General features: G+C 39.2%; 1 protein-coding gene across 1 annotated transcript in view; it reads right to left on the bottom strand.

Annotated features, from left to right (window-relative positions):
• Positions 1–4602: 4602 nt before the first annotated feature.
• The window catches only part of HAAO (3-hydroxyanthranilate 3,4-dioxygenase), a 29561-nt gene continuing 11238 nt past the window's right edge, over positions 4603–22925 (bottom strand). Inside the window, exons 4-10 of the mRNA XM_063302918.1 lie at positions 18689–18795; positions 17750–17839; positions 16181–16224; positions 12589–12734; positions 10776–10844; positions 8118–8200; positions 4603–7121 (exon numbers count right to left, since the gene is read on the bottom strand). Coding sequence (XP_063158988.1) covers positions 7043–7121; positions 8118–8200; positions 10776–10844; positions 12589–12734; positions 16181–16224; positions 17750–17839; positions 18689–18795 — 618 coding nt within the window. The 3' untranslated portion in view covers positions 4603–7042. The remainder of the gene's footprint in view (positions 7122–8117; positions 8201–10775; positions 10845–12588; positions 12735–16180; positions 16225–17749; positions 17840–18688; positions 18796–22925) is intronic.

Here is a 22925-nt window from a genome sequence, read left to right as displayed (position 1 = left end):
GTAAGGTGTGAACTCAACCAATATTATGCCAGAGATGATTACCGCTTTGATGTCAAGTGCTGCAGCAACCGTAATTTATGTAATATGGACTTTGTAGTAATACAAGGAAAGTAACCACAAGATCTTCCAGGAAGAAATTGGCTCCCTCCCCCATTTTTTTTCCTCTCAAGTTTGGTAGTTGAAGCAGGGGCAACCACATAAAGGTCAAAACAGTCAATATGGTGGCCACAACCTCAGGATCAAAGTCCCACCTTATTTTCCTGTGTTTCTCAAGGATAATGCATGTCAACAAGGGAACGGGGTTTGATTGTGTGAACACAGCCACCATCTTGCCTTTTTTATTCCATCTTCCCCCCACCCAAAGATCCCTTTCGGTTGAAATCATGAAATCCATTCTAGCAGAGCTGAGCAGTTGGTATCTACCACTGAATCCTGACACTGTATTTTATTTTACTTTAAAAAAATATATATCACCTTTCAAAACTGAGTTTCTTCAGTTCAGGAACTGCTATTCTTTTAAAGGTAAACATTTGCTAAGCTATGCCACATTGAAAAAAAGTTGAAAAAAGAATTGCTCTGTAATGAAAAACTTCAAGACAGCGTTAAAATAGGCAAATATTTCTGTGGTTGTGAAGAGCTCATCTAATGTATTCAAAACTGTGCAAGAAACAGGCCAATCACATGATAGAAAACAAATTTTATGTTAGAACCATGTATGTATGTATGTATGTATGTATGTATGTGTGTGTGTGGATATAGATATAGATATATAGTCAAGATTGCTTTCTAATATACCAAATTCCATTTCTAAAGCAAAAAAAAATATTATGGCAGTTTTTCAAACATTTAGAAATTGCATCACATTACACTGATTCTATTAGCAATTCATCAAGAAATTAACAATGAAAATGTTCAATCATTCTTTTGTAAAATATCTAGGTTTTATCTATCAATGTCATTAATAACATTTGAGGAACATTCTTCACAAAGTTCATTTAACAGCAAGTCTGTGTTAGAGAAAATTCTTGTACTAAGCATTACAAGTTTTCTCAACATTCTTTACAAAATTCTGGAACAAGGATCTGAAATGTGAACTTGACTTTAGTTGAAGCTGGAGAGTAAGTGGGAAGTAATGTGGATTTTAATGTATTGTTAGATTTCTTGCATAGATAAATCACCTTGTGAAAACAAACCCTGAAAAAGATCATAGTGTTGGTCTTAGAGTAAAATAAAGAAACTGTGGCAGTATCACCAATGTAGAGATACTCTCTTCCAATCTGGAGAAACTGAGTTGGACAAAAAATTAACACACAAGGAAAGAGTGTGAGGACTAGATTGGTCAAGTTCAGAAGAAAAGGGTTTCAAGGCAGGCTAATTCATCACAAAAACAGTGCACAAGGGTCAATAGTTCTTCCCACCAGAAATGCACTACTCTCCTCAATTAGGGTGCCCAGACAGGAGAAAGAGATGTAAAGTCTGAACCTTGAGTTTGCCCTGTCTACATGGCTTGAATCTTACTGTTTGCCATTGCTTGTCCTTTCATTTTGATGGCTCTCCTAGATCTGTAACCGGACTCGTCCCTGGGGGAGCTGGGGGTGTTGACGACCGACAGGAAGCTCTGGCGTGGGCTGGTCCATGAAGTCACGAAGAGTCGGAAGCGACTAAACGAATAAACAACAACAAAGATCTGTAACCAAGAACTGTGTTCTTGAATCCCTTTCTGGGAGGTTTCTAGTTTAAGGATTAACCTGAAAAAAACTTTGAAAGTCTGTTTCATTATGGTTAAGATTACTTAGATCTGGTCACCATTTTTTTAAACTATATTGACAAAGTATTCCTAATAGTTTTTTTTGCCATCTACTTCAGGTTCTTGTTCCATCTAACACCACTGCTTTTTGTTCCATCTAATTTTCCTGAAGAGGGACGCGGTGGCGCTGCGGGTTAAACCGCTGAGCTGTCGATCGGAAGGTCGGCGGTTCGAAACCGCACGGCGGGGTGAGCTCCCGTTGCTCGTCCCAGCTTCTGCACACCAAGCAGTTCGAAAACATGCAAATGTGAGTAGATTAATTGGTACCGCTACGGCGGGAAGGTAACGGCGTTCCGTGAGTCATACTGGCCACATGACCCGGAAGTGTCCTATGGACAACGCTGGCTCCAAGGCTTTGAAACGGAGATGAGCACCGCCCCCTAGAGTCGGACACGACTGGACTTTACGTCAAGGGAAACCTTTACCTTTACTTTAATTTTCCTGACCCTTGAAAATATATTAATTCTCTATATTAAATGCCTTATTTATCTGCCCCTTGCCAAGGGAGAAAAACAAAACAGAATTTCCACAGTAGTGTTTTATAGTATCATCCAGCCATAGCCAATATATCACTAATGCAAACAGGTTTTTTTATTATTACATTGTTTGGTGATAATATCATTATCACATGATGATTTGGTGATGTTATAAGTTGCCAATGCAGAATTCCACAGAGGCACTGCATCACTGAACCAAGCTGTGCACTGTCAAAGGATTTGTTGGTTCTCCTACTGACCCGTTATGTTGAAATAAGTATTATTTTGTACTTCCTATATTTATTTAGTTGTAAAAGTAGTTTACTCCCATAAAGCCCTTACGGTGCTGGTAGTAAGGCCGATGACTCTGTCATTTCTAGCAAATAAATTATATCTCCTCATGTATATGTTGTGCCAAGACAGACACATGGTGACAGCCCTCACATCATGTTGACCAACTGTATACAATCTGCCCTCATTCCCTCAGCTTTTAGCATTTTCACCGTTTCCATAGTTTTTATTCACAACTTATTTTCCAAGGTATTAATTTAGGTTTTTTTAAAAAATAGAATGCAGTCTTTATTTTCTTGCAGACCTCATGAAGCTCTATACACCCCTTTTCCTTTGACAGTGCAAATTCCACAACCAAATCTTTCAAACTATTCTGAAATCCAGCAGTTTCTAAAATGATATCTGATATTACTGGTACAGCCTAACCAGATTAAAAAATTCTAATGCTATGCTCAGTAAAAAAGTTGAGCGTTCTTCTTACAAAAGCTCTCTCCTGGTGGAATGCATGATATTCAGACTTGAAATGTAGGATTATCTCTTTTATATAAAGAAACTTCTGCTCTACCACTGGTCCCCGTTCCCCCCAATTGCAAACAGAATTATTATAATATGCAATACTAGTTGGCATTTTCACTTGACAAGGGTATTAAGACTTCTTGCTTCATTTCAAAAAAGGAGTGGCAGCAGAACAGAGATGGAACATCTGGTACCAATGTCATACATATCCCCAGTTCTCCCTGCATACAAAGGAAACAAGAGGAAAACTAGTGATATGAAAGCAGACTAGGGGACTACTGTATAGCATTCTTCCCTTTGTGGTGCAAATCACTTACAATTTAGCTGTAGTCAGATATTGAAACAAGGGAATTTTGCCAACTTCCATGAAAACAAATTGACGTTAAACAGTGGAGCACATCAGGAAAGAACTATGCTAAACCCTTTTCCTTGGTTCTCTGACTTAATTGTATGAGTGGTAGCATTTACAGCTTTGTCCATTTCTGTAACCCAGTTGCACATTCATGAATTCTATCTTTAAACTGATGTGACCTAGTCACTCAATCAACTCTTTTGCTTGGTTTGCACAATACCTTGACCCCAAACCTTGACTCCAAGTCTCTGGAGAAATCCCAATCATCTACACATTTAATTGTTCTTTCTGTTATAGCAAATGAAACCACCCCCATTCAGATCTTTTCTATAACAGAAAGAACAAGAAGGCTCTTTCAGAAGGCCTACTTGTTACATGATTTTTCTGTCTTTAAATGCAACTGAAAATCTTGTTTTCTGAGAAGCTGGAAATCATGCAGAAACTTCAATTTCAAATATATACCAGTGTATAAGTGTAGAGACACATAATAGAATGTATCATGTCTTCCCAGATAAAGATTCTTTAGTGCCTTAGAGTATTTTAGTTGAAATTGTTTATAAAGCAACTAGCTTGAAAGAAATTCTTATTAGCTTTCTTAACTAAGATTGCTTTGAAAGTAGTTCAAGCCCTGGAGGAAGGAGACCTCGTAAATTGTGGATACTGATAGACAGATTCCCATCTTTTGACTAAACTAGAAGAATTACTACTTATGAATTTATCCTATTAATTAGTAGGCATGTAGCATGACGACACATTTTGAATTATTGTATTGTTAGTTCTTATTAGTTGTGTGGGACTAGAAAGTCTGTCTGGCCTCTTCTTGAAAAACTAGATTCTGATTGCTAAAAATTATTAATACACTTACACAAAAGTAAGGCACAGAGGAGTTGCTAAGGTTTTAGCTTATGCATAGCCTTATTGTTTTGTTTTTTCAAACTAGCTATCCCTGAGTTTGAGAAGTGGATTCCCCAGGTTCCCTTCAGCATCTATCCTATTCACTACAGTATAACCATGCCTGCTGCTTACTCTCTAACTAGCAGGGAGAGCTCTAAGGGATGATCTCCTCCTCCCTCATCAGATCTTTGTGGAAACTATTTTACTACGGTACTTGTGTTCAGAACCAATAACCATACAGATATATAGTTTTATTATATTGGTACACAGGTACAATGATAATATTAATAACATTAAGCTATTGAACTTGATGGCAGTGAATCTCTTGCTCTTGAGAGGCTTGCTCAGTGATGGCAGTTTCTCTTTCTCATGCCCATGGAGAGGTAGTTTATTTTAAACATGCTGTGAATCTCATGGAGTAGTCTCACTCTTGACTGCTTGTTTTCTTCTAAGCCTCCTCTTTGTTGGCTCAGTTTCTTCTTTCTCCTCCTTTTGGCTCTGCAAACAGTGTCAACCCCCAGGCAACACACACTGGGTGTTGAAACTTCTCACTTGCTGAGTCTACCAACTGAACCAAACCCATGGTACCATCAATAGGTCTCCTCCACTTGTAACCACTGAGTTGTAGCCTCCTGTTTTCCTCTTTTAGCCCTAACTTATGAGCAGCCTTTCTATTGATCTCTTAACTTGAAACTTCTGTCTCTTTTCTCCCTTGCTCTCAAGAAATCTTTCTCTTACTTTAAAGATATGTCTCCTATCCCTTTATCTCCTTAGGCTGTTTCTTTGCTATAGGCTAATCATGCCCTGTTTCCCCCCCTCCTTTTCCTACCCATGACTTTCAGGTTAGCCTTCTTCTGCTTCTCTGCCTTTTCCCCTGGATACTCATCTGTGTCCAAGAAAATGCCTTACACCCTTAGCTCCACAACAGGGATGTCCTTGGGGGTGGTTAAAAAATCAAGATGGCAACCATGACTATCTGATTAAAACCCTTCCCCTTTTTAATGTGCATTGCTCATGTATGACACCCAAAGGGGTGGGGCTTCAACCATGCAGTTGTAACTGCCATCTTGATTTTTTTTAACATACATGCACACCCCTTGGAGTCTTTGTGTACTGTTTCCTAGCACCCAGCTTTTTTCTCAGTTCCTTAGGAAAAGAAGTCTCCTCCCTTCAAAAGGTACTCAGTTCTGAATTCCTAGCAGGCTTTGTGCTGTCTACTATGAAGCCCCTTGGCTTTTCCCATGGATTCTTGACATTTATTCTGACTATTCTGTCCCTCCACTTCTGACTCCTTCCAATTACATGTCCTTGAGCAACTAGTTTTTAACACCCAGCCTCATTGCCAAGTGTTGGCAAATTATGACCATTTTGTACCAAATGCATTTATTTCCCAATTCTCCTGTAACACTCTGAGTTACAATATAATACTGAGAATGTAAGCTATTGGAGGTAAATAGGGATAGAACCATCCTGGAAAGATGCCTTGGCTTCTTATTCCTCTGGGTTCAGTTTGAACAATTGTTATGAAATACAGCACATAGCAAATGAAGGATGCTGTTTTGGCTCCTAGATTGTGTTATTGCTCACATGCTCTTCATAAAACTGGAAATGGTTTCAACAAAACCAGGATCCTCTGAGGAGAGGCCTTTGTAGATGGATGGCTCTGGGCAGTGCCCAAGTATATCTCCCTTTGACCCGGGACCAGAGGAAGAAGATGCTGTTGGTTATGGAGTTTTATCTCTATTTTGTGCTCCCAAATGCTAGCAGAGACTTATTAGGAGAGTCATTAAGATGACTGTACTGCATCTTGAGTTTTTCAAGTTCAATTGATCTTATTTTATGAATGCAAAATGTCTTGCCCTGTCAAGAAACACCTCAACATTCTGTTCTCTGGTGGCAGCCTATGTACTGCCTATCAAAACCATATGAAAGAACACACCTTAATTGCACTTGAGAAACCTGCTGCTTCTAATATTGGAGATAACACACGACCATCAGGATACACTAATCCTGCATGAATGAATCCAATCCCCATTTATAGCCACCCAAGTAGGTGGCCATCAATGTATCTCAGAACAGCACTTTTCATTATTCAGTCAGTTATTCAAAGAGGTACTTTCTTTGATTGGTTTGAATTTCCCACTTCTTTCCAAGGTCTAAATATGACAAATACTACCAGTACTGATAATATTCTCCTGCTTATGCCCCTGTGTGATTAAGAGTTTCACTGTGGACTGGGCATGTTTTTAAAAGCTTGTCTGATCTGCAAAGCAAAAGTTCTAGATGCAAGCAGATGTGAAAGCCAGGAGAAGAACCTAATAAAGGCTCTGATGGACCAGACCCCACAGTTTAGTAACCAACCACACATCAGTGAGGAGTCCAGAAGTGAGATATAGGCATACTGACACTCCTTCCTGCTTATACTGAGATGCTGATATTGGTAATGAACATCTGGTCCTATGCATAATATACAACCCTCATATCTACTAATTATTCACATTTATGTCCTGACATAGTAATGTACATGATGCCTTTTAAATGAGGCAGCTTTCCTACACACACATAGCTCAAGGTGTGCTCAGTTCCAGGAAATACATTCACATCATATTTCCAAAGTTCTAAAAACAAGCATAAAATTGACACTTTTTAAATTTAAAAAGTAGAATTGTATTAATAATTTTTGACAGCAGGATATGGATACAAAACTCAGACATAGGGTCTTTTCCTCGCCGGATTCTGAACAACAGAAAGAGCAATGGATCCTTCATCTCTCTTCCAGTGAAACCTTAAAAACACCACCAAACAAAAAATAGAGAATGATAGATGGCATCCATTGTCGGAATTTCAATTTTAGCATAAGCCACAGTACAGTACCCTTTTACCTTTCCCAACCTAGCTCCCTCCTAGCTCTTAGCTGGGAATTCTGGAAGTCACAATCTGGACACATCTGGAGGTACCAGGTTGGGGAAGGTTGGTCTAAGAAATGTAAAATCTGAATCCCTTAAAATACTGATGCACCTAACCCATTAAAAATCATCCCATGTTATTTTTTTCAGTAGGATTCCAAGAATTACTACCAGTTAACAAGAAGCTTAGTATTATTATGAGGATGCTGCAAGTTTTACACTGTAGCCCCAAACTGCTCCTCCTCCTCCTCTAAATTTCATTACAAGTAATTGAAGCAATAAAACCAAGTAATTCAGGGGTTCTGGGAAAATATCATCACTTTAATTACATAGAAAGTTGCCAAAAGATTTGGAAACAATATATTGCAATAACTAGAGTAAATTGCCATAACAAAGGATGAATGAATCTTATCAGGAGGCTTGGCTGAATTAAATATTTAGCTAGATTCAACTCCGTTTAACTTAACTATGACCTCAGTGTTAATTCTCCATACCTGCAATTGCCTCTACCAACATCAAAACATATTCAGTGAACTACCACTATATATGTGTCTTGGGCTAGTTTCAAGGGTCTAAAACAAGGAATAGAACCAGCAGGAGGTATCTCAAGAATCAGATTCTGTGCTATCAAGCCCCACTTTCTCAGCTCAGAAGATTGTTGAAGTTCCCGCCAAACCTGGTGCTGAACTGGATAGAGTGATAATCTACAGAGCTTTATGGATTAGAAATGTGTTAATCTGCACCTGAAGGCTCTGCTCATTTTAATATTGCAGTAATAGAAAATGGTAAGGACAATGATGCAGAAGTAGCTGAGAGTATAAAAATGCATTAGTCATATTTGGGCAACAATGGATAGATGATAATATTTTACTTACTTAGTCTGCACTGGGACAAGAAGGCTGTCTCCAGTCCTTAAGGTCAGGATTTTACTATCAGTAGTAACAAAAGATATACCTTCCTAAAAATGGTGAGGAAAAAGGAGGCAGACTTTTAATTCCTTCTGGATATAAAATGGAGAGGGAGATATAATTTAATATTTAAAAATTCACCAGTATATCTTTATAAACAAATCTTGCCCATCTCTTATTCATCTTTGCTCCACTTCATCAACTACAGTAGGCTAATTAAGCTGGTTGCTTTGGCAACATGGACACATTCTCATTCCTTTCCCCAGTGCCTACTGCTTACAAGCATGTGGAGAAAAAGTTGAGGAAAAATGCTAGTAAATTTATTAGTGTATTTATGTCAGCTACAACATTAAATACTTCCTTTCCTCTTTGGGATGCTCTTATAGTTTTTAAATTTGAAGAAAACAACCCAAACAAATCAAAAGATTAAGTACAACTCCCTCAGCCCTGTAATAAAACTAGCAAAAATGGTATCTCTATTAACCAGCACTGAAGAAGAATGAGCAGAAACAATCAAGCCAGGTGACTCACTAATAAACTAAGTTTGCTGTATCCAGATTGATTGGTCTGCTGAAAAATAGAAGACTCGGTAGAGGGATTATTCCCCTCCTCCAATTTCTTTTTCTGCATTTATCATCTGATATTTGAAAAGGTTTCCAAGACTGGAAGACTGGTTTCCTAAGCCCACAGGGATGGTACAAACAAAGAGGGAACCATTAGTGTTGGAAAAGGCCATCTCTATCTCATCAGAGAGATACAGAGGGAGCTAATTCACTTCTGCAACTAAAAGAAGTCTGGTCTGAAGAGAGCTATACCTGAATGGAAGGAGAGTCAGATGAACGCAGCTCCCTGCAGGCATTCAGAGAGGCACACTGTTTGGGTCTGGCTGCCTTCTCTTTTTCTTACCTTTTGCAGGGTAATTGCCTTCCTTTGAAGAGAGACAGCTGATTGCAAATGCAATGCAGTCAGGCTTCCTATTTCCCATTTTGGTTTCTCAAAGAGTCTTGCAGCTGCTTATAAGTTGCTGGTTCAGAGCCCAAAGTTGGTGGTCATCAAGCAAGGGAACTAAATTACTTTAGAAGATTGCAACCATCCTGAGTCAAGCACAACTACTCACAATGATTTTAGTTTCCACAGTAGCTTTTCTTGCTAACTCCTCCATTTGCATTCTTTTGCCAAGTTTTCTAGCTTCTGCCTCCGTTTATTTATTGTTGTTATTATTACTATTACTATTTTAGATAAATTGTTCTTAGACAAACAAGGGCGACCTTTCTGGCCCTAAGGGCCTCATTCAAAATTAGGGGTATGTGGAAGGGGTGAACCTGTGAGTAGGCCTACATACCTACCCACAGGTAGACAAAGCATACAAGTACACCCATACTTTAATGCACATCAGGATGCACAAAGTTACTGGGAGAGGGAAAGCGGAGGAATAGGTTTCGCTCTGTGAGTTGGAAAACTCAAGAAGTGCCAAGGGCTGCAAATGAGTAACAAGCCACAGGCTCCCCACTTTTTGTGGAGAATAATTTTGGAAAGAAATTATGAAAATGTTCTCAAGACTCTATCCATCTGCCTCTCTATTTGTTAGCAGGTTAACTCTCTGGAAGCAGAACAGAATAGGATCAAATTTGGTGTGGCATGAGAATCCAACTAAAGGATGTTCACATTAAAAAATGGGCCACCTCTGGCCAAGGACTGTGGGGGGAAAATGCCCCCCACAGGAGAGCAGTGAACAACACTTAAGAACGGAACAAGTGGCAACATTTGGAAGCCCCCACTTCCTTCAAGTCACATGACCCAAAATGGAGCTGCTATTAAGGGGCTGGAATGAATTCTAGAAGCCATGCTTGGTATGCTTTCCCTACCATGTTATTCTTTCCAAGCCAATGGAAGATTGGAAAGACATGATATAAAAGAACTCTGGACTGTCTCCCTGTCCTTCAGCAGGATAAGTCCCAAAACCAGAACTGAATTAGATGAAATTTGGTGTGGTGGGGGAAGCTGAAAAACACTCCCCAATGCATCACTATGGGAGAGGCAACTGGGCAGCAGCTGGGAATGTTGCTGATTGCTCCTGTCTAATGTCACCCCTCTCCCTTCCTACTCAGATACGTGACCAGGAATGGACAGGAACTATGAAACAGCAGCAACAGAGGCAGGGTAGCGATGAGTAATAGTGCAACCAATTTCATGTCAGTACAGTTCTCTGCTGACTCAAGAATGAAGAGATGCAGAAAAGGCCCCCCCACACACACTTTTTTTTAATTGAGTGAGGAAACATCCACACTTTCTAGTTATGTTTTACAATATTTTTTTAAACAGAGGAAAGTAAAGTTTGCAACAACAAACAGATGACTGACTGAGGGCTGAGATCCCAACGGTAAAACAAAAGCCATAATATAATTAAAAGGAAAATAAGTATAGATATTTATCTAGGATATCTGGACTGCTTTGGTGGAAGGGTCACTATGAAGAAGGGTTATTTTTTGTAGTGACCCACCATTCCTCTGTAACCAAGAATCCCAGGGAAGGATCAAGAAGATCAATGCATGTGTTGGTCTGGAGGTTTGTTTTTTTTACCAATACTGTACATAATAAGTAAGAAATAAAGCAAATATTATATACCATCTGCCATATCCATATATCTGCATTCTTTCCTCCTCCTTCAGTTATTCCTGGTCCAAATATTATAACCTAGAAGACAATCAAGAAAATATATTCTTTTTTATTTTAAGGTGAGGTTTTTTTCAAGCCAAAACTATTTTTGATACATCTGAACTGTGGCCAGATAATAGATCTATGGATTTTATTTTGACTTTACCCACAGAGGCAGTAAAACTCCTTCCTCACAGTTTTTAGAAGATCTTGAAATCAAGTTTTATTTCACTGGGCCTTCAACCCCTAGCTACATTTTATTAGCATCTTTCATGGTAGATGGTTGATTTATTACTACTGATGTTTCTGTAAGTTGATTTATTACTTTGTTGCTTTTAAAATGTTAACATTTTGCCCACAGTCTTCTCATTTGAGCAGGCTATAAAAACTATTGAATGAATATTTAGAAAATGTGCTTGCAAAAATTATATACTCTAGGAAAAGCAAGTACAAAAATATAAAAATATTTGTGGTGTGGTATCATCCATATACTGATGATACACCACTTTACATTGCCAGCTTGGGCTATAGGAGAGATGCAAATGATATTTTATTCCACTGCCTTGAGGCTCTCAGGGTCTGGATGAGACATAACAGGCTGAAGCTGAACCCTATCAAGGTTCTCTACTGACCCAGTGTTGTCTCTGGACTGGCAGACCCTACCCTGAAGGAGCAGGTTTACAGTCTTGGCATCCTTCTCAATACGTGGCTCCTGCTGGCACAGCAGGTGGAAGCTGTAGCTAGAGAGGCCTTTGCCCAGCTTAGGTTGGTACATTATTTGCAACCTTACCTGATACAAGAGGATCTCATTATAGCAACATATACCTTCATTACCACCTATTTAGACTACTGCAATGTGCTTTACCTGGGCCTATCTTTAAAGAACACTCGGAAACTGCATTAAGTCCAAAATGCATTGGCCAGTGTGTTAACTGGCTCCCATCCCTGGGAACACTGCAAAATGCCACAGTGTTGGCAATGTGCTGGTTACTGATTAGTTTCTGAGTGCAATTTAAAGTGCTGGTTTTGAACTATAAAATCTTTTACGGCACCTGGATACCTATAGGACCACCTGCCAGAATTAGACCAACCTATCAGGTCGTCTAGAGAAAAACTACTCCCAGTTCCCCACTTTTAGGTAATAAAGAAGCCAGGAGGTGCTGCTTCTTGGTTGCAGCACCAGAAATCTCTCAGCAAAGTTCAGGCTGGCATCATACCTGATTGCATTCAGGAAGATGCTGAAGACTGAGCTGTTCTAGTTTGCGAATTCTAACCCATACACTATTTTTCTTGAGTTATTTTTTATTGTTATTGAGATTAGAAAATGAGCAGATCAATAGTAGATAGATTTGCCCATTGCTAGCTTTATATAGGCCAGTGGAAGGGGAGGGTCAGGAGGAGGAGTCTGGAGGTTAGATTGCACATAAGGTTAGTACTTATGGCTTAATTACCATTAGGCAGAAGGATACATAATATCAAGTGTCATGGGGAGACAACAGATTGCCAATTTTCTTCCAGAAAACAAACTTTTGCCATGAGTACCAAAATCTACAGGTGATATCTACTACTTGTAGATACTATGCACCTAGACTACAGTGTGTGTGTGTGAGACAGACACAGAGAGAGAGACAGAGAAGGTTATTTCCTGCAACACTTCAAACAGCAAAATATCTTCACAGCAAAATGTCTGGATCAAAATAAATTTCTCAACAGGATATTTCTTCAGTTAAAAGAGAATCTTATTTGATCCCTCTAGTTCAGAATTAAGAACGGATTTCTTAACCTCCGTTTCAAAGTTGTCTCCAAAAAGACTCAAGGATTTTTTCTGGGCTATATCTTCTTGGTAATCATGCAGCCAGCCTTGCAAAGAAAAGGGATCCATGACTGTGATATCATTTAGTGGGAAAGGAATCGCTCTTAAGATTTCATCTACAAACAAATCAAAAACAAAGAGAGAACAAAGTTATTGAAAAGACAGTGTTTGATACTGTAGCTTTTTATTTTAGAAGATTCAAACATATTAAGAGAAAATTGTAACGTTAGGGTTAGTATCTAGTATGAGAGGTGGTGGGCTCCCCTTCACTGTATATATTCAGAGGAACAACTATCAGTCATGGGTGCCTCATTCTGAACACCTGACAAAGCAGGGGGTTGGATACAAGGCAGAGTAGACTTGTTCAGTGTTCTTCCAGAATGTAAGACAAGAAATATGGGTACACTACAAGGAAGCAGATTTCAATTTCAACTGGGAATCAGGAAGAATTTCCTAACAGTAAGCTGTTCAACAGTGAAACAGATTGCCTCTGGTGAACCAGCTGAGAGCAGAGCTGAGCCCCAAACCCTAGCTATGTAAATTTTTATTTTATTTTTATTTATTTATCTAATTTATCCCCGCCCAGCTCCTCCCATCGGAGGTGTATTTGCTTTTAACTGGTTTTACCAACTTTATGAGAGAAGAACTTTATGAGAGAAACCCGTCCCCTCTCTCTGTGCCTTGTATATTTCTAACAGATGTCCCATCCATTCATCCCTCATTCACTTTTTATCATGCTGCATAATACAACTCATTTCCAACATTTTGGAGGCTCATTTCTCCCTGTGGAACAGAAGTAGTTATCACACTTGTAAAAGCAATGCGCTATATCTTCTATTTGTATTCAAGATGTCTGAAAGACCAGCAGGCACTTCAAATTCTCTTCTGAAATTTTTAGATCTGTGCCCTGTGAAATTAACTGCAACATTCCATTAAGAGCAAAGATAAAATCTGTGTCCCCACCCACTTTTTATTCCTCAAAAGCCATGGGGTGCTTTCATAATACATCTTTGGGGTGCTTTTTCAATAATGGCCCAAACAAGATGCAGAAAAGTATTGTGAATCTCAGTGGTATCCCAAATGTTCATTAAGAACATCCACTTCTAACTCAGCAGCATAATTGGTTGGGGTGGGGGGATAACGATATTGCATTTGTTTTTAGCCTATTGCAAAGGTTTTGGTATTATGGTGTATTAATGCTGCATAATTGCCACAACTGGTTTTTCCTGGGATAACTTCTTAAACAATATGTTCAATGAAGGAAGTTGGTGACTGAAAGCTGATGGAGGTAGAGTGAAAACCAGTGTATACTGGTAAATTATCATGTAAGTTAGGACGTGGAGGACAAAAAATTGTGATTTGCCCAATACTGCTCACAATGCACATCCAATAAATCAAAGATCAACAAACTTTTCTGATGCTGGGCACACCCTCTCATTTTAACCATTTTTAGTTTTTATTTATTCCAGGGGTGGGGTAGTGACTCTGCAAAAGCCTTTAAAGGAATATTGTGCCCTACAAAATTCGTCCTACGTACTTAGTTTTTATTTGTATTCTACAATGTATTATCTGCATTCTGTAATAAAACAATTTGGGGAAAAAAATAAGAACATTTTTGTTTTTGCTTCTTGTGAAAAACTTTGTTCAAAAATGCAATTTTTCTATTTTTCATTTTTTTTTAAAAATCAAAGGCTCAAAGGATTAAATTCATTCTTTCTGAAACTATTCAGAATGAGGCTGACAAACGAAACTTAGAATCCTAGAATTGGATTCTAAACAAATCCTTGTGCCGTGTGGCTAGCAAAAGCAGATGTAAACAGCTGCTTCACGGCAAGCCAAGTGTTTGTTCCATCTATCACACTAATCTGATGTTCTCCAAATGGGACAGCATGCTGGTTGGAGTTGATGAGAACTGTTGCCCACCCTTTCTGGAGGGCACAAGATATAAAGAAAGGGAGCAATAGCAAATCTGTTAAGTTTCAGAAAGGATTGCTACTCCAGTCCTAACCTGGGATGCTATATATATATATACACACACACACACATACATACACACACACACACACACACATCTAGATATTTGTTAAGTTAAACTGTACTCATATTTTCACTGTAAAAATGGTCAACAAGGCAGCAGTACCCTTGTTATGGAAGACAATTGGATACTTTTGCAAGCCAAGCATGCACTTTATCACTGAAATATAGCTGTTTCACAAAATTAAGCATGTACGTTCCAGCTCCCCAAAATTAATCCAGATTTTCTTAACCTGCTGAGGATGGTAGGATTATATGGAGGACTGAGAACATGTTGTGAGTGCTCTTACAATAGCAGCTAGGTAAGAGAGAAGCATGTTCATACACACAATGGCTGCCACAACTGTATGTTTATACCTCTGTTCTTTTGTTGGGGTTGTGGGGGGTCAGAAGTAGTCACACTTTCAAACAAAGTATTAGGCGAAAGCTGTCTATCATTTTTATAGTCAGGTGGAGCAGAAAGTCTTCCAAGCACACATGGAAATGTCTGGGGATACATTAACACTCCCCTAATACTTCTAGGTATTCACCGATATAGCCCATAATATAGTCACCTATACATGTGTTAATTAGGCTATGGGACGAGAGCTGTAGGAGGGTGGGACAATGTTGTGTTTCTAGGGCTTTGCTTCAACTGATACATCTCTGGTAAGCTAGGGAGATATTTACTTACAGCAATAGATATTTACTGAAGTGTGAGAAACACTGCTATGACCAAATATCTACAAATATAGCCAGGAAGGAACCCAGCCCCAGTGGCCATGGGGAACCAGTGGAGAAGTATGCAGGTAGGTCATGGCTGCTGCACAGTAGCAGCCTTCCCACTTCAAGTGGTGGGTCTCTCTTAATTTTCCCCTGGATTTTCCTCTCATTAAATATTTAGAACTGTAAATCTGTGTCAGTCTACTTCAAATAACTCAGAGGTCAATCAGTAGTTCTTAATTTATCCTTTGCCCACCCCAGCCAAGGCCACTCCACACCCAATATAGGAAACCCAGCATTATAGCATTCCCAAGAAATGACGATCCACCTTCTCTTTGAGGACCTATAATGAGAGATAACCCATCACTCTTTTAAGCTGATGTTAAATTGGTTGGTTGAAAAGGGAAGGCACAGAAAAGGAGTAAAAATGAAACCCATCCTCTCTGATGATGGATAGAGAAATCCAACTAGAATTTTGAAGAATGGTATAATTACTGTTATTGCAAATGTATGGAGCATGTAGGGTTTCCCTGCCTTTGAGACTCAGATGTAATGATGATTGTGGCTTGGGACAACTGGAGATCCCAATCTGCTTGCTGAGTTTATCTTGGAAAATAATTAATCATTCTCCCTTTCTCTGGCACAGTTTGGTTAATGAACAGTGAAAAAAGCTAACTGTTCTCGTGCAATAGTAATGCCATTTAGAGGAGTATTAAAAGAAAGTAAGTGATAGGAGTGCAAGAAAAATAAAATTAGTTAAGCTTTAAAATTATTATTGCTTGCTGGATGAAAAAATTATTTTAGTTCCAAAGCCATTTTACATCACCTGGATTGGGTTTTCCAGTTTGATACTGCACTGAACTGAAAAATCTGAAATAACAATGGTTAAGCAATTTTTAAAATTTGTTTTTCTTTATTTTTTATCCTGCTTTTATTATTATTATTTTTTATCAATAACTCAAGGCAGCAAACATACCTAATGCTCCTTCCTCCTCCTATTTTCCCCACAACAACCCTGTGAGGTGAGTTGGGCTGAGAGAGAGTGGCCCAAGGTCACCCAGCCGGCTTTCATGCCTAAGGTAGAACTAAAACTCACAGTCTCCTGGTTTCTAGCCCAGCCCCTTAACCACTAGGCCAAACTGGCTCTATTAATTAACATGTATGTATTGATTAATGTATTAATTAACCAATAAGATAATGAGATTGCATATATTCAAATGAGTAATTTCAAAGTAACTTAATGTTAGCACTGGAAATGCTGATCAAATATGAATGTAATTAATTTATTACATTTTTTAAAATGTTCATTTTTATTACATATAGCATTCCATGGCTGCATGAAAAATGGCATTTTCCCCACAACAACAACTCTGTGAGGTGAGTTGGGCTGAGAGAGAGTGACTGGTCCAAGGTCACCCAGCCAGCTTTCATGCCTAAGGCGGGACTAGAACTCACAGTCTCCTGGTTTCTAGCCCAGCACCTTAACCACTAGACCAAACTGACCAATTCTAAACTTGATCTTCCCCCTAACCTCAGATTATACAGAGAGAAACCATTTAACTAACAGTGGAATCCCTTTGATGGATGAAATTATTATTATATTATAGAGTTACTCATATTCAAGCTCCAAGGAGGTCTGCCATGCTCACTTCCAAGAGGCTCTATGTTAATTTTTCTCTGTATTTTCTCCAATTTCCACAATATAGTCAACTTTGTGTTTCCAATGAGCATGCTCAGTCCTCAACAAGGTATTTTGGGATTTCACCTCCTGGTCTTTTGCCCATTAAGTTTATTGTATTTTGACAAACCTCAGGATTCTTCCAAGCATATGGATACCACCTTCTAGAATATCTCTGGTGCCATGTAGGCTAAGGACCAGATCTCATAGAACTGATACTGGTATTATATGATGAGTCCAGGCACTTTACTAGTGTGGCTTCAGAATTTAAATGAGGGGAGGTAGCACTGAATAGAGACTTAGGAACAAAATGCACATATTGTTCACATCACATGTGGTCATGCTTAGCACAGCTGGACAAGAGCATTGGGAAATAAAACTTCATCCCTCTCCTTGTAATAATCCTGAAACAGCAAACTCCTTTAAAACAAGTGCCAATATTATTATAACAGTTAGTTCCAATACACAGTAATACTGCAAATCAAGGCCAACTGTTAATTCTTATAATGAAACAGTCCTGGCTACATGTTAGGTGATCTCAAAAGGTTTATGGAAGGAGGAACCTGATTAGCACTTGGACCACCAAGAAGTCCCAGAAAAATTCCAGGAAAAGTCATCCTGGGAGAAGGCAATAGCCAACCATTTCTGTAATTGCCAGGAAAGCCACATAGACCTTCCCAGAAAGTCCCAGGAATCAAGCTGAACCTGAAGACTTACTCTTGAATTATTGGGATAAGTTGTATACCAAGATCCTCACAGTAAAACCATCTTTCAAAAAGGACATCTGTTGATTCTCCAACATAGTATCTGAGAAAATAAAATAAAAAGGTATGAATTACATATATTTCTTAATAAATATATGATAGCATATAAAAGGGAAGGCAGTTTATTCCTAAAAATGTGATACGTTATCAACGTGCAAAAAAATGAGTGTATAATGCTTTGAATTTAATTCAAACATACCTGAAAGGATGGAAAAACTGGCCATGTGACATCAAATTAGATTAAACCTAACTTATTAAAAGACCATAATTATATGGCAGCAAATCCATGATCTCAAGAATGAATGTTTTTCATCATGGTAGGAAGTGGAATAATTTTCCCCAAAGAAGTGGTAGGTGGGAGAGGCTTATGAATCCTTCCCTCTCCAGTTCCATTAAAATCAAAAGGACTTGATTAGGTGATGTTTTGTGCCACCACGTATACCTTCCTTTAGTTCAGCATTGATAAAAACTACACACACAGAGGAAATGTGACATTTTCTCCACTACTGGATTTCTGAATTATTTGAAGCCCTGTGATGTCCATCAGAGGCTGAATGCTTGTAGTTCGAGAAAGAGAATAAACTCCAAATATTCAAATAAGCTCCATCCAATTGCAAACAACAATGGACCTAGATCCACTAATACATTATGGTTCTCAGAGCTTTGATTGCATACAGAACTTATTCTGTTGAATTAAACATACAATACACAAAGTTTGGTTCTGTAGACCCAAGACTCTACAGAGAAGTGACATTTCTCACAGCATTGTACTGTCCATGTGCTCATATAATTTATTTGTGGAGATAAATATTTGACATTATTTTTCAGCTCTAACACCTGTCAGAGAGACTTATAATGATAAAATCAGACTGATAGCAAAATGACATCTCACCTGAGTCCATCCATTTCTGTTTTTAATCTTCTCCTTTCAATAACCAGTCCCACAGTGTTTGCATACCTTTGTGGAGAATGTGGAATCCTGGCTGGTAAAAGAAACATCTAAGAAAAAAAAATAAAGTTTAAACATGTAGCAATAGCAGGAGGTTTGGTTGCGTCTTCTCTGACTTCTCAGCTGGTCTTTATTCCCCCATTCTACTTTTCCTTGAATGCCCTGAGTGAATAGGAGTTTGGCAACAGGGGGAGATGTAATGGGAAGAAGGAACAATCTTGAGGAACAGCAGGAAGAGCTGCTACCAAGATAACTTTCAGATAAAAGAAATCCAAGTCCAGGGCAAACAAGACCCTCCTCCCTACTTCTCATGAAGATAAAGGGAGGAAAGGGAGAAGTGCATTCAAACTTGCAAGATTCTGTTACTGTCACCTTATAATAAAAGTAGTATTAGCATTCATGACTTTGGCTTCCTAGCGTGGCCTACCTTGAAAAGCTAACAAGATGAGATGAAGAAGAAAGGAATCACGCATTCTGTGAGACTTAGATGCTCAGCTGTGGGGAATGACAAGTTCACCATAACTGCTGACTGAAAAAGGTATGTCCTGCCAGCTGTTGATAGCCCATTGTGTAGGACTGAATGACTGCTTCCTGCTGAAGAAGCAGACCCTGTACAGAAAATGTAGAAAGAATATAAGGCACAGTTATGAGGAAGAAAAGTGAGTGAGTTAACAGGATTTTAGCAAAGGAAATCCTGCCAATTTTTCCTTCTAAGTGGACAATGGATATTAGCTTAATCCGAGAGCCTAAGAAAGGAGCAAGAAGGAATAAACGCTTTTCTAATGGTAGTGCCTTAAGAGATAGAAGCGAAGATAAACAGACATGACTCTGTAATTGTGACCTGCAGTGCAGTTGACATGTTTGTGTTCGTTCATGAAAACAATCCAGCATGTATTACAAGCTTGCAGCAACGCTTGAAGGAAAAAAAATTGAGAGTTGGAGGAGAGAATGGTCATATCTCAGCTTACAAGAAAGGAAACAATTTATCAGGGCAAGCAAAAGAGATACTGCAGCAAAAGCTAACTGTAGAAGCAACTCTACATAAGGAAAAGAATCAAAGGAGCAAGAGTTGTCAAAGAATTCTAACTAAAAACAAAGGACATAAAAGATATTCTGCCAAGCTGGAACTCAGGAAAAGTTTTCAGGATGTTGCAGAGAAAACAGGCTTTGAGCCTTCTGGGGAAAAAAGAGACACCGCTGAACAGGAGACAGGAGGGTAGATCCTTGAATACCTGCACCTTGGAAGAAGGCAAAGAGAAAGACCGTGGCAATTTGCAATTCATGAGGAACAGGAAAAACACTCTACTGAGTCACCCATAAGCTTTTAAAGGGTGTCTAGAAGGCCCATGGATTGTGATTATGACAGAACAACTTCCAAGACTTATTCCTTCCTACTAATCCAAGTGGGGGCAAACGATATTGCCAAGGCAACTACAACGAAGGCATCAAGGAGTTAGAAATTAACACTATGGCTGCTCAAGGGATGTGCTCATTCATCCTGCTGGCCATGGAAGAAGAAGAGAAAGAAAAGAGTACTGCAGGTGAATAACTGGCCTTGGAAATGTATCAGTGGGGAAAATGATTTCTGGGATCACACTGAGTTATGTAGCTGACAGACTACTGGCACAAAACGTAGTTGTATCTTGTAAGTACTAGTAAAATGCCACTGCCTGGGAATGCTTAAATGAATACCGGGAGAATTCAGGAATCCTGTGGACTTAATCTCTGACCTCAAATAAGACTTGTGCACTTTAGAAGGAACTGGGAACGTTCCTATAAAGTGGCCTAATAAACTATCCAACATCTGCCATCAATTCAAATGAATAAACTTGATGAACGATTGTAAACATTCCAATAAGAAAAGAAAATGGAGGAAAACATAAAACAATATGGCTCCTCAAAAAGTTTAGTGAAGATGTAAAAAAAAAAAAAGGACGAATGTAGGAGATGGACAGAGTCAGGTCACCATGAAAGTATACATAAAGGTAGCCCAGAATTGTAGAGAGGGCATACGTGAAGCAAAAGGTCAGAATGAGCTAAGAAAAAAAGAAGAAGCAAAAGCAGCAGCAGCAGCTGCTTGGATATTTTCAAAAGAATTGTATCCTAGGGTAAAGGTAAAGGTAAAGGTAAAGGTAAAGGTAAAGGTTTCCCTTGACATGAAGTCCAGTTGTGTCCGACTCTAGGGGGCGGTGCTCATCTCTGTTTCTAAGCTGAAAAGCCAGCGTTTGTCCGTAGACACTTCCGTGGTCATGTATGGTCTGGGTGAACCTTTATATATTATCTTGGCAGAACTGGTGAAGTGAAGGACAGAAAACACTGGTATCTTCAAAGAAAGGTGGGGTGGGAATCTGGGGACCTATAGACATATTAAACTGACATCAATAACTGGGAAACTGTAGAGCAAATCATAATGAGATCAATCTATAAGCACTTGGAAAACAATGTGATAATGGCCAGAAGACAGCATGTACAAATTATTCAGGAAAAAGAAATTAAATCCACAGGTATAGAATGGGGGATATCTGATGCCAGAGTTCACACACCAGGCATAGCAATAAATCTCAACTCTCCCATCAAGCCACAAACAGACGAGATCAGAGAAGAACTATACAGATTTCAGTAAGGTATATTTAATGCTTTTGTTTGTTGCTGTTTATTCATCTAGTCACTTCCGACTCTTCGTGACTTCATGGACCAGCCCACGCCAGAGCTTCCTGTCGGTCGTCAACACCCCCAGCTCCCCTATGGATGAGTCCGTTACCTCTAGAGTATCATCCATCCATCTTGCCCTTGGTCGGCCCCTCTTCCTTTTGCCTTCCACTCTCCCTAGCATCAGCATCTTCTCCAGGGTGTCCTGTCTTCTCATTATGTGGCCAGAGTACTTCAGTTTTGCCTTTAATATCATTCCCTCAAGTGAGCAGTCTGGCTTTATTTCCTGGAGGATGGACTGGTTTGATCTTCTTGCAGTCCAAGGCACTCTCAGAATTTTCCTCCAACACCACAGTTCATAAGTATCTATCTTCCTTCGCTCAGCCTTCCTTATGGTCCAGCTCTCGCAGCCATATGTTACTACAGGGAACACCATTGCTTTAACTATGCGGACCTTTGTTGTCAGTGTGATGTCTCTGCTTTTAACTATTTTATTGAGATTTGTCATTACTCTCCTCCCAAGAATTAAACGTCTTCTGATTTCCTGGTTGCAGTCAGTGTCTGCAGTAATCTTTGCGCCTAGAAATACAAAGTCTGTCACTGCCTCTACATTTTCTTCCTCTATTTGCCAGTTATCAATCAAGCTGGTTGCCATAATCTTGGTTTTTTTTGAGGTTTAACTGCAAGCCAGCTTTTGCACTTTCTTCTTTCACCTTTGTCATAAGGCTCCTCAGTTCCTCCTTGCTTTCAGCCATCAAAGTGGTATCATCTGCATATCTGAGATTGTTAATGTTTCTTCCAGTGATTTTAACCCCAGCCTTGGATTCCTCAAGCCCAGCATGTCGCATGATGTGTTCTGCATACAAGTTGAATAGGTAGGGTGAGAGTATACAATCCTGCCGTACTCCTTTCCCAATCTTAAACCAGTCCGTTGTTCCCTGGTCTGTTCTTACTGTTGCTACTTGGTCGTTATACAGATTCCTCAGGAGGCAGACAAGATGACTTGGTATCCCCATACCACCAAGAACTTGCCACAATTTCTTATGGTCCACACAGTCAAACACTTTAGTATAGTCAATAAAACAAAAATAGATGTTTTTCTGAAATTTCCTGGTTTTTTCCATTATCCAGCAGATATTGGCAATTTGGTCCCTAGTTCGTCTGCCTTTTCTAAACCCAGCTTGTACATCTGGCAATTCTTGCTCCATGAATTGCTGGAGTCTACCTTGCAGGATCTTGAGCATTACCTTGCTGGCATGTGAAATAAATGCCACTGTTTGATAGTTTGAACATTCTTTAGTGTTTCCCTTTTTTGGTATGGGGATATAAGTTGATTTTTTTCTAATCTGATGGCCATTCTTGTGTTTTCCAAATTTGCTGGCATATGGCATGCATCACCTTGACAGCATCATCTCGCAAGATTTTGAACAGTTCAGCTGGGATACTGTCATCTCCTGCTGCCTTGTTATTAGCAATGCTTCTTAAGGCCCAATCAACCTCACTCTTCAGGATGTCTGGCTTTAACTCACTG

This window comes from Candoia aspera, chromosome 1 (assembly GCF_035149785.1).
Source record: "Candoia aspera isolate rCanAsp1 chromosome 1, rCanAsp1.hap2, whole genome shotgun sequence".
NCBI lineage: Eukaryota > Metazoa > Chordata > Lepidosauria > Squamata > Boidae > Candoia > Candoia aspera.
The sequence above is the reverse complement of the archived record's forward strand: the minus strand, read 5'-3'. Positions and strand labels throughout refer to the sequence as shown.